This window comes from Balaenoptera physalus (genome assembly GCF_965194825.1).
Source record: "Balaenoptera physalus genome assembly, chromosome: 5".
Taxonomy (NCBI): domain Eukaryota; kingdom Metazoa; phylum Chordata; class Mammalia; order Artiodactyla; family Balaenopteridae; genus Balaenoptera; species Balaenoptera physalus.
Window position 1 is genome coordinate 93,725,718 of NC_138884.1, and position 12,629 is coordinate 93,738,346.

Consider the following 12,629-nt stretch of genomic DNA (forward strand, 5'->3'; position numbering starts at 1 on the left):
CTCACCATTAGATGATCATAAAGCCAAATGAATGCACATATCATTTTTTCACTTCATTACAACTTGCAGCAGACTTTCTGATCATACTTCACCCTTAATTTCTTCTTTAGAGAAGGAGAGCTGCCAGGCAAAATCAATTTACAAAGATATCTTTGATTTAAGAATGAATGTGTCATTCTACGTAAAGTATTTTGAATTTTCAACCAAGAAAGGGAAAAAAATGGTAGGGAAACTTCAAGGCAAGCATCTTCAGAATTTCTATTCTTCACATCCGTAGATTTTAGGAGTACTGTTGTGAGATGGGGCAAACATTCCTTGCAATCTATTAGCTTATATAAAAAGTATTTTCTTTCCTTTTCTAAGTCTCTGAGTTGGATTGGAGAAGAGAAGTTGCCTGTTTGAATAAATAACAATTTAATAAACAAGATAACCACTATAGTTAGGGTAATAATCTGACAAAGAAGAGTAAATGCAATAGTTTAAAAAAAAAAAAGACAGTAAATGATTGAAAAAACAGAAAAAGTAGAGAAAGTCCAACTAAAAAATATAAGTAAGGTAAAAATTCTAATTTTTGCTTCAAGTTTCTCTATATCTAACATGATATAAGTTTTTTTTTTTTAGTCTCTTTTTGTATTCATCATTACTTTAGATTAAAAACCAAATTTCCTTTACAGAGATACATTTTTGACTTTGAATTAATTTTATCTGAAATGTAAAATTTTTCTAGATAACACCTGAAAAAAATCAATTTTTATATTACTGATGAGAAGTTCTTCCACTGTAGACTTAAGATTTCAAAGCCAGCTAGGTAAATGTCTCAGGAATTATTTTGATGAAACTGAAGAATCCAAGGTCTATTCCATTATAAGGCAAAGTAATAAACAGTTACGCCCCGTGCCCTCTAAATCAACAATTACTGCAGCATTATCTTCCTTATTCCATCTTCATTTAGCAGAAATCATACCATTTAAAATCAAACTGGTACATGCATCCATTCACTTCTCGTCCAATCAAAATTGAATTACCTGTCAACAGAGAAGTACACTGACAAGTGTGAAACCATTTGACCATGTTATATTTTAATCTGCAGAGACAAAAATGACAAGCAATTTATTTACATAAAACTGTACAAAAGCAAATTAAATTATGTAAAGTACTTCATAAATAGTTGGACTGGACTAGTGTTTAATACATTTTGCCATGTTTAGCATAGTTGCGTGCATAGTGACTCATAATAAACGATGATAAATTGTTCTCTGCTTCATTATCAACATCCAAGTAGCAGAACAATAGTAAATGATTAACATTACAAACGGATCGTACCACACTGAATGCAAGTGCTTTAAAATGTAGGAAAAATTGTCTGAAAGTAAACCCTAGGTAGCTGAAAAAATGATGCCTTCCTCCAGATGTTATATATACCTCTGCCCAGGTCACAACTAACAAGCTTTACAATACTCATGATCATCTTCACTCTTTTTTTTTTTTTTTTTTCCTTAAGGACACATAGTATATTTATTACTGATACAATATACCTAAAACTACTGAGATCTTCAGATTTCTCATGCCTGTTTAAGATAGCTCTTTGATTCTTGGCAGTTTCTTCTGGTCTCTGTGTTTTATTTTCCTATAAGACAGCTTCCTAGGGTAGCCTTTCAGCCAGACATCTTCATTACCATCTTAGTTTTTCTTCCCACAAAAATAATGCCTCCCTTGTTTTCTGAAACTCAGGCAGCAGGCTAGTCAGAAACCGTAATGATATCTGGAGGTTCAGAGTGAGCATTAGATTTTAGACTGAAGCTACAGACGTTTTAATACACATAAATTTATATAGTTACTCAATTTATAAATGTGTCCTAAGGTATAATGCATGCAAAATTCACTTGAGCTTCTTGTGTACAGAAAACAAATATGGTTTATATACTGTACAACCAAAATGAAACAGCAGTTAAAAGAAAAATAACAAAAAAAGAAAGAATAGAAATTGTAAATCAATATTTTACCTTGCAAAATGGACTGACTGCACCCCTGATAATCTCTGTGTTACTATTACAATAAATGTTTTAGCCTTCTAGACAGAATTAAGCAGCCCATATAAATTTTGCTTTATGAATGAATGATATTTAAGACTGTTCCACTATCTGAGTTTGTCAGAAGGCAAATTTTTAATATATTATTTATTATTTTCAGAAAATAAACATGGATAAATATACAAGATCAAAAAAGTTGCGAATAGCCCATTTCCCCTCATTGTCCAAACCCAACAACCGTTTTTTTTACCCTAACAACAGGTATAAAAGGCACAGTTGCTTATTTTGCATTCACTCATTTATTATTTTTTTTGTTTCTTTTTATTGATTTTTTTCAAAAGCACTCTATATATGGAGTGGCACCAGATTTAACCTATTCAAAATAAAAGTCATACAAACACAAAATATATTTCTGTGTCATGCCAACTCATTATAATAATAAACATGTTATGATAGCTACTTCTACTAGAATTACTGCAAATACTTACAGTACACTGAATTTTATTCTTTCATACCCATTTTAGTTCTAAAGAGGCTCACAAGTTAAATGACAATGACATGGCTGTCTTGAACGTGGTGCAGACGTCATTGGGGAATGTGGATCCAATTAATCCAAAGATCCCATATGACCCGTATTAGCTTTATAGATAACAGAAGGGTTTTAAGATAGACTGAAATGAGCTATCTAATGTTTCAAGTGTCTCATGAAAGAAAGAAAAAAATGCATTAAAAAGTTTGTTGCACACATGTGTTATGCAATTGAATATTTCCTTTGTAACGTGCAAGAAAAAATATGTATACATTTCATAAGTATCTTTAGAAGTATTTTGTCTTAATAGGTACTTACAGATTATACAAGGCTGAACTGCTTTAATGCAGTTTCGTAACAAAGTACTAGAATTGCATCTTTCCATAATGTAAATAATAATCAAACATAAACATGTTCAATTATTGATATTTTAGTCCAATGTTTTTGTTTCTTCAATTACATATCTTCATTCATCCTAACTACTACACATAAACTAACATCAAGATGAAAACTCCATTTAAGAAAGAGCATAAGGAAATGACCCCAAAAGAGTACCCCACCAAACAGAGAAGTGGTTTTCAAAGATGAGCATTTGATGACCTAAAGTGAATTAACAACCTATATTCCAGGCTGCTTCATGTTGTAGTCTGAGAAATATTGCAAAGCATGGAACTACCCAGAGTTACATAGTTTCTACAGTTTGCTACAGAGCCATCAAGGCTATGCCTTAACCAGGTTACAAACATTCAGTGTGAGACTGTTTGCTCTCTTCATCTGTTATCCCCTAGTCTGTCTCTGGATTGTCACTTGTTCTGAATGTCCCAGCTCAATTTCCAATTGTATTAAGTTATCCTCTGTAGAGGAAGTGACTCAAAAGCTGCATATTCTGTTTCTTTATATTACACTGAAAAAAACTGCATATTTTCCAACTTTGAGATGTGTATACCATGAGACGTGTCACTGCCCAGAACTCATTTCTTTCTTGTTTACTCTGGATTGGTTTTAGGAGATATGTTAAATAACGTTCAAATCACATTAGTGAGTAAGTCTTTTAGGGTGTCACCTTGTTTCAAAGTTGTGAGTCTCAAAATGTGCCATATTGCACAGGATTGAAAATTAATGCACTTTTGTTAACATGGAAGAGTGCACTGAACACGTAAAAAATGCACTTGGTAATTTGAAATGTGGATAAGACCAGCAAGCATAACCTGACTCTACAATGATTATAGTGAACTTAAAGACTATATGCTGATGTATCTTTCTTTCCCTACCTACCCACAAATATGATTTTAAAAAGTAAAATCTCCCCTGATAATATTTTTGAAACTAAACTTTAACCTCAACTAATTGTCTATTTTAATACCAAAAATATGTCTCATTGGCTTTTCATTTTCTGAGCTTTCAAAGAAAATCCATTTTAAAAGAAAATGCATGCTTTCTGGGTATAGAGAAAATGTAGAATAAACTGGTGTTTGAGGGCTTCTGTGCATGCCTGGGTTCAGTGACTTTTGTTACTTAATGGATTTCCACATCAAGACCAAATCTACTTCATGATGTCCCTGATCTGCCGTATGATCTTCTGCCTGTTAATGACACAATTGTTCCATTTAGTTGATAATAGTGGTGCTGTTCTGAAAAATATATATATATAATTTTTTACAAGTTATAACTAGTGTAATTGATACATGTGGTCAAGATTATGTATATACTAAGAATATTCAATACAGGTATGGGATTGAAGTTGACGCTCCTGACTTGAGAAAAACAACATATGCCAATTTGGGACTGCAATCTCCAACTGCGTATTGTTTAGTTTTCAGCCTGTGTTAGAATATTAAAGTTGTGATCCTCCCCCAAGTGCTGCTTCTAGAGTTCCCCTCTATAAGGACTGTACCTTTAGAAGGACTCTATCACTTTTGAGGGATTGCCTTCCACGGTGATTAATCATTTCTGATCACAGGTCTGAAATATATTTCACCTGATCTGCTTTCTTTTGACCAACCTGATGACATTCGAACTAAATCAAAGTGACTAAAATCATACTTCAGCTTAGGGATAATGAGAGTGTGTTGTGTTCTGCTAATCAGGCTTGTTACCATGAAAGAAACTTGCAACCATCTTTTTTGTTTGTTTGTTTGTTTTCTGGAGGGGGGTGGGGAAGAGAGAGAGCGAGTGTTGGGAATCAGTGAGGGGGTTAGACATGCAAGTAACAAGGATGGTTTCTACATTGTATATTACAATCAGGCTAAACAGTATCATTCACTAAAGGCCCGATCTGGAGGCAGAAGTGGCAGGCAAAGCTTTGTCTCTTTGGTAGCCCCCTCTTTTTGATTACAAGGTTTTGTTTTGTAAGGTTTTTCACCCCTTATTCTCCTTCTCATACATGAAAAGAACTTTGCTGTTGCTTCTTTACAGCCTACAGGTAAACTTCTCTTCTAGTGAGAGTATTGACAGGAGATGGCTTGTATTCCCCCGTTTTTGTAAGGGGAATATCCTCAGTGTTGGCTTCCTCATTTTTGCTGAAACTAGCTGCACTGAAGGTCTCATAGGATGAGGTCAACTTTTTGTTCAGGAGGTTTCTGTTGCGGTCGCCCATGATGGCGGCTTCGCCATTGGCCAGCTTTTCCTGGCTTCCTCGTTCATCAACAGGCATGAAAGTGGACAGTTTGGGCTGGCTCTTCTTCCTCTCCGGAGAAGTGCGGACGGGCATCCAGCAGGAGTCTGAGTGGCCATACTCATCACACTCACGGGTACACTTCCCAGTTAGGGCTACATCTGGAAGAGGTCTTGAATCTGAAATTCAAGGAGAAGGAGCCATTAAAGTTGGCCATTTCTCAATAGGCTTTCCTGACCTATATAAAATTGGAGGGGATATATATATATATCTATATATATATATTACATTTATATAATATATATATTACATATATATTTCCTTTACCATATTATTTCCCTTTTTTCAACACCCTGCTGTTCATCATCTCATAGAACAGTTTTTATTTCCTATCCAATAAAGATAAGGTTTTGCAAAAACATCAAATATTATAGAAAGAGAGGAATGGACAAACTGATAAATTTAAGTGTGTAGAACAGACAGGTATATATGCATTTGTTACAGGACAGGTACATGTGCATAGTCTCAAGTAGAAATAAAGTACACATGTATATTTGTATGGGTATACATTTTTCCACACGCATAAGAAAAGTTATTGAATCCAAAAAGATAATTTTCTGTATTTATAAATTATCTCAGAAATCGTGTACCTTTGCCAATTGGATTCCTTCCTGCTTATACATTATTCATAGAATGCAAATATGCAAAACCTTATAGTAAAAATACATTATAAAACATCAGGGTGACTCCGAAGTAGAACCTAAATCGACAGCACATTATGTGGTTAAAAAGTAAAAAAGCAAAGTACTAGTGGGTTCCCAGTGTGAGCACACTAGCAGTATCACCACCTACCCCACTCTAGCCCACATGCTCCTGCCCCCCCCCACTGTTAATGACCTAATGTGTGCTGTAGGATAGTCCGTTGAGTGTTCACATAGAAATACATCTGCCAGTGTGTTTGCTGAATGGAAATATTATATGAAATGCAATGTATTGGGTAAATCGAGTCAAACTTCTACAATTTTGATGAAATGGCATGTATTCTTAATTAATGGTGTTGCCTAATGGAGTGGGAAATGTCTGTCTTCTATTTCTATAAAGCTAAGTTATATCATTATATGTGTCTGTCTTTGGAGAATAGTTATATATTTTCTTACTATTAAAAATATTTTTTTAACAAATTTTGGTTTTGTTTGGAAAAGAGAGTGAGAGAGAGAAACACCTGCTTCACCTCAACAGATTCTAAGAAACCTATCTTTAGGGTTTTATTTAATATATATTACACTTTCTTTTATTGCCAAAAAAAGAGAATAGGACTAATATGACTATGCTCCAATTTATATCATTCGGTATCATTTTATTAAAAGGCTTGGGACTTAAAAGACTGACAAATTTAACCTCTGCAAATATATTCACAACAAATGAAATCAGTGAGATTTGCATATGCATCCTGGGTAGACTTGGTTTAAAATAGAATAGGGGGTTATTTAAATTATATCCAATATATTTAAACCCTCTGCTTTTGCCTCCACGCAATATCCCCTGTAGTTTATAATGATATTCCTATTTGATTATCATTTGTATAAGGATATTTTTAGAATTTTTACCCTGCCAAAACTCCTAAATCAAGGCAGTCCAATACTGCATGTCATTTTTTTCCTACAGTGATGGGTGGATAACTGAAATATTGACATTTGTCAGCTCATTGATTTTTGAACCACTGTGACCTGAGACTTTTATGCTGTGTGCTCAGAGTTCAGCAAGGAAATCCCATTATTCTTCATAGGACATCTAGAATTACTTTTCTCTTTTCCAAAGGTAAACTGCAAAGATAATTATTTATTGTAGTTGCAAATGCTGCTATTTGACTTTTAAGTGAGCAGATCCTATTAATTTTATCATCAAAAGAAAAAGCACTTTCTATTTATTTTTTTATGCTGAATTCCCTCTGTCTCTCAAACACAAATTTTAGATGCATTTTAAAAATCAAACTATTGACAAATTTTGTGAATGGTTTTTGTAATCTGGTCAGTTTAAATGAGCAAATTGAGTTCTTTGGGAATATTTCTTGTCTTGAGATAATTTGCTTATTTGAAGCTGACCTAAATTCTTTGAACAGGCCAAAAAAAAAAGAAAGAAAGAAAACCTTATAAAAATGCAAAGTGTGAGATCAGATCTACTTTTTACTCTAAACATTCCTTTTTTTGTCACTGCTTAAATAAATTCAAGCTTTTCTTGTTTTCTTATGCCTACCAAGGACACAAGACAATAATCAGAAATTTAGCCACTGAAATAGGAAAAATCTCTATAAATGTGGTTGTCATTCCCTGCAGAACTGACCCAGAATAGTCTCCAATCATCTCTCTATATTTACTTAAGTCTCACGCAATGTGACAGTTTATTTACACAATGACTTACACAGGTCGCTGCTCTTTGGGGATTAATTTGTGTTTCCTGTTTGACATTCATAGCACCTTGTTTTTCATTTGTTTGAGATGCATTTAGGGATAGCTCCTAGAGCTACCTTACTACTCCAACACCTCTTCCTACCTGTTATACTTAACTTGTGCACCTTGAACTCCCTGCAGCTCATAAAAAAATTATATTCATTTAGATTGACTCAATTTCCAATCAACTAGGAGTGAGATACTCTTCAATTCATTCCCTCAGCCTTTACTTCATAGTCTGGGTTATAAGCATGACTTTTAATAAGGATCTCCCGTCATTTCCAAAGTCAAAGACTTGATTGGGGACCACAGTGGAAGCTGACAAGACTAATTGGTTGAGACATGTTGCAGTGTTTATCATCAAATTTAGAAAATAATCAAGAAAGGCTATAAGAGATTCATCACAAGCAATCAAACCTTCCAATCTTGATGACTCAAATGAATCCTCAAAAGAAATGCTAATGATTAACGAACACAATTTATATTATGATGCAATCTATTAAAGGAAGGCATGAGTGGAATAGTATTTTTCTGTGTTTCTGTATTTTCTTATTTTAATTATTCAAGTAGATATTATATATATATTTTTTAAAAGACAAAAGTTATATGGAGTCTTACAGAATCATCAAATGCACTTTTTTCTGTTTTTTATAAAAGATATACTCTTAAAATGTCCTATTTGTTGTGGGATTACAGAGGCAGATCTTCCATAAATAGTAATCCTTCTTATTAGCCTTTCAGTCTTCCACTGAAGAAGGTGTTTTGTGATATCTAAGAACATCATTTCACGCTTTAGTTTAGTACTCCTCCCTTTCATTTTGACCTGAGTGGAAATGGAAAATAGTTCATCAGAACTCTGTTTACTTGGTATTGAGTAAATCAATTAAAAAAGTAAAATGTTCTGTATCGAAATATAATGGTATTCTTTATCAGCGTTTTCCATAACCAACTCAGTTCCTTAGAGGTTCCCCCCTACACACGCACTCAGCCGTATCAAATCTTGAGAGGACCGGAAGTAGAAGTGGTATTCATTAGCTCTTGTTGTTGCTCTATCATCATTTGCAGAGTTCTCCATTTTAACCTAGTTATGCTATTTGCTAGAAACATTACATAACTTTAGAAAGCTAAAGTCCTTTCTTAGACATAAAGTTAATTTCCCTCTCGAAAGTAGATAGTTTTCAGCCATCATAATATCAAACAATGTATAACACATAAAATACTTCCCCACATTTCATCTCTTTTACTTATCACCTCAACCCAACAGCAAGGAGGATGGAAACAGTGAGGGGTCCAGACTACGGAAGAGCTGAGGCCAAAGAACAAGTGTTTTGACTTTCACTTGAGTGTTTCCCATAATACCATATTGCTTCTTCTTAAAATGTAACAGCAGAGTTATTTAGAGGTCAATTACTGCTACCCACAGCCATAAGAAAAAGCTAGAGTCCCCAAAGAAAGAGAAAAAATATATATCTGACGAGCACAGGAAATAGATGCCATGAAGACACAAATTTTACTACTTAATGAAAAAAAGAATAATTCAACCTTTTTAAAACTGTACATTTCCTAAAGTGGAGGTAATTATAACTAATTTAAGAAGTCAAGTTCTTTCTCTGAAAAGAAATGTATTTGCTCTTAAGAGGCAGGGAGATGAGTGGGTGGTGAGAAGGTACTGCTGCAATGACCTCAGCAAGTAGCGACAGACAATGCGTAGCATCATTAGAAATAAAAAGGAAAGCCCAGATTTACGGAGGCATTTGATGTTTCCGGAAGCTGTCCTACACAATTCAGAAGCCTTTAGAGGTATCGTTATTCTAGGAGAGCACTGGAATTGTTAAGGCTCTTAAAGACAGCTCTGCACCAGTAAAGATTTTGATAGACTCAGTTACGCATTCTGCCAGAATCCTGGTCGCCCATTCCTATTCCAGACCCTTGGCTTGGGGCTGAAGATATAAGGATATTTCCATTTCCTAAAAGAAGCATGAAAATGTTGCATTTAGTTTTTAAATATTTCCAAAGAGTTTTTCTTTGTTTTGTTTTGCTTTAAGCTCAGATACTGAAAGCTATATGCATCAATTGCTTATTTGTTTAATATACAAATAATTCTCTGACCATATGAAATAAATGGATTGCTAATCAATGTGTAGACTCCGAGACAGTCATATTCTTCCTGTGCACTTAGCACATTCTTAACATTATTTGACAAAATTTTGCAAATAAAAAATTGTGCTATTCTCTTCTTTTGAGGAGAAAAAAGCACACACAGGCACCTTTTCCCTTTTTGCTTTTTAAAGTACTTATTTTTCTCTTTATATGTCTTGACTTCCTGTTATCCAAAGATTTCTTTTTCTAGAGACACACCTAATTTTGGTGGAATTCGGTGGACTACAAACAAGTTTTACAAAAGGATGAAGAACAAAAAAAGGCAGATAAATCTGTTGATTTTCCAACAAATAATTTAACATTACCTTTATTTTCTTTAGTCCAAATGAAAATATCTTTTTTATTCTAATGATTCAATCAGGTGCTTTATTTTAAAAGAGCTGTCAGAAAATGATTTATTTTTTGCCTTATATAATAAATCTGAGAACAAATAATTACATAAACCTTTTACTGGAACCTTATTATTATAGGCAATAAAGTTTAGGTGTGAGGGGGTGAGATCCAAAAATTGCGTACTGAGTCAGACTTGGCTTTTTTATATAAATGACTTAAAGATCCCCGCCTTTTATCTATTTGGGGAATTTGGGAAAGTTAGAAAGGTAAGCACATAGATCACGGAGAAGGTAGAAATCACTGACTCGGATAAGCAGTAGGTGATCCTCCAAATATCCCAAAACTTTCTGGAAGAAGGGGAAATTTATAGCTTTGCAAGTAAGTGTTATCCAGTGCTACTTCAAGGAGGGTTAAGATTTCTACATTGTATTCTAATTTATCATGAAATCACTTGATTCAACTGAATTAGAAGAGAATAAGGATCACTTGTCCAACCAACCCTTACTTCACTCTCAACTATACCTCTCCTGAGTGCTTCTCTCAAGACAGAGTGGAACTTGTGAAAAGAACAGGAGATTGGGAGTCCCAGCAGCACTGAGTGCGATTCTGATCCCATTATGTATAAGCTGTGTGACTTTGGATATGATTTCTTTGAGCCTCAAGTTCCTCATATGTGAAGTAATAATACCTACTCCCCATGTATTATGGGGATAAATGAGTTCATGTATATAAAGTTTATATCATGGTGTCTGGTGCCTTGTAGATTTTAGGTAAATAGTAGGTCACAGCCCCTGGAGAGAATTAAAGAAGTATAGATTTTTTTTTTTCCCCTCTCTGCAGTCTTCCCTGAATGAATGGATGTTAAGGGAATAGGCTTCAGAACCAGGATCCCTGAACTCAAATCCTAACTTTGTCACTTAATAAGTATGTAACTTGAAACAAGTTACTTGATTCATTTAAATTTCCTCATCTTTATAAAGAGCATAAGAATGAATTAACTTCTTAGGATGATTGTGAGGATTTAATGTGTTAATAAAGGTAAAGTATTTGTAATAATTCTTGACACACAGTGGGCCCTCAGTAAATATTAGAAACTTCAGGTGCACAATCCCTTATCTGCACTTCAGTCCTCAAAATAGCTTTGAAAACCAAAAGCTTTTATTTTTTTTCCATAAATTTACAACAAACCTGACTTTCAGTACAAGGTTATTTTTCACCTTTATTTATCTCACATAGTGTGAATATTTATATGTTTTCCGGGAGAAACAGTGTTTAATTAAGGACACTGTCTCAGACTCTGATCTTTAAAATAATATACATGCATGATATTACCTTTTCTAATATATGAAAGATTCTAATTTTTAAGATTTATTTGTTTCCAAGGGTTTCAGATAACTTACTGTGGACCTAGTAACAATCATCAGTCAAAAGGGCATGTATTTGGAGTTTCTTTTCCAATCGTACTCATGGATTTATGCTGATAGAGTCTGCAGTATGCCAGAGCTACCACCTACTTAGGAAAATACAGTGGTCACTGGTTACTCTATATCAGATGTTCCCCTTAACACTTCTTTATTAAGACTTTGCCGGTGAAGATTTATTCAGACTGTGTCATTATAGTTGCTCAAAACTGAAGGGCAAATGCTCTATTAGTTGCAGTTATCTTTACAACGTAAACAGATCAACCTCACAATTAATCGTTTTCATTTGAAAGAGACTTGCCCCTAAGATGTTGGGTTGCTATCTTGCTTTGCCTGCATGGGCCACAACATAAAAAAAAGAGCTCCATTTTAATGACACGTTAAAAATTAGCAATAAGCTAAGACTAAGAGGTTGAAAATCAAGAAAAGACAACAAAAAGCAGGGTGCCCCTCACATGCGGTACACCCTTCAGAGATCAAAAATAATGAGACGTAAAAGCCATCTAGCATACAAACTATGCAGACTTTATGATGTACGTACGTGCTTGTTTTAAGTTGCAAAATAAGGCCAGACATTCCTCTCATCTTCCCATACACAGCCCTTTGGAGTGTGACATCACTGCCCCTACTGTCGAGATTCTGTTTCCACAGCCCTTGAAGCTGGGCTAGCTTTGACAACTAGAGTGATACTGTGCAATTTCCAGGAGAGGTCTCAAGAGTCCTAGCAGCTTCTGCTTTTGCCCTTGGAAGACTGCCGTCTCCATTCTGACGGAAAGCGTGATCTCGCCTCTTTGAAGATGAAACACTTTTTGAGAGACAGACTAAGTTACCTCAGCTGGCCCAGCGGCGCCTACCCCCAGCGAAGCCCCCAAGTGAATGCAGCCACATGAGTGATCCAGGCAAAACTTGCGGAAGAAGCAATAGTCAATCCACAGAAGTATAAAAGTAATCAGTCTTTGTTGTTTGAAGCTCATAAGTTATGCTTGTTTGTTTGATTTCGTCTCTTTACGGGGTGGGGAGAGTTCCTTGATGCAGCAATAAGTCACTGAGATCATGATCATGGACATACTATATTATCTGCAGTAAATCAAAAAA

At 34.7% G+C, this 12,629-nt stretch overlaps 1 protein-coding gene across 5 annotated transcripts in view; it reads right to left on the minus strand.

The window, feature by feature from the left end:
• Window positions 1-625: 625 nt before the first annotated feature.
• PCDH7 (protocadherin 7) overlaps window positions 626-12,629 on the minus strand; it is a 422,241-nt gene continuing 410,237 nt past the window's right edge. For 2 of the 5 annotated variants that reach the window (XM_082464530.1, XM_082464525.1), the window contains exon 3: window positions 626-5,352. In XM_082464530.1, the coding sequence (XP_082320656.1) occupies window positions 4,976-5,352 (377 nt within the window). In that variant the 3' untranslated portion in view covers window positions 626-4,975. The remainder of the gene's footprint in view (window positions 5,353-12,629) is intronic. The other 3 variants (XM_082464534.1, XM_082464532.1, XM_082464528.1) reach the window with 2 other exon arrangements.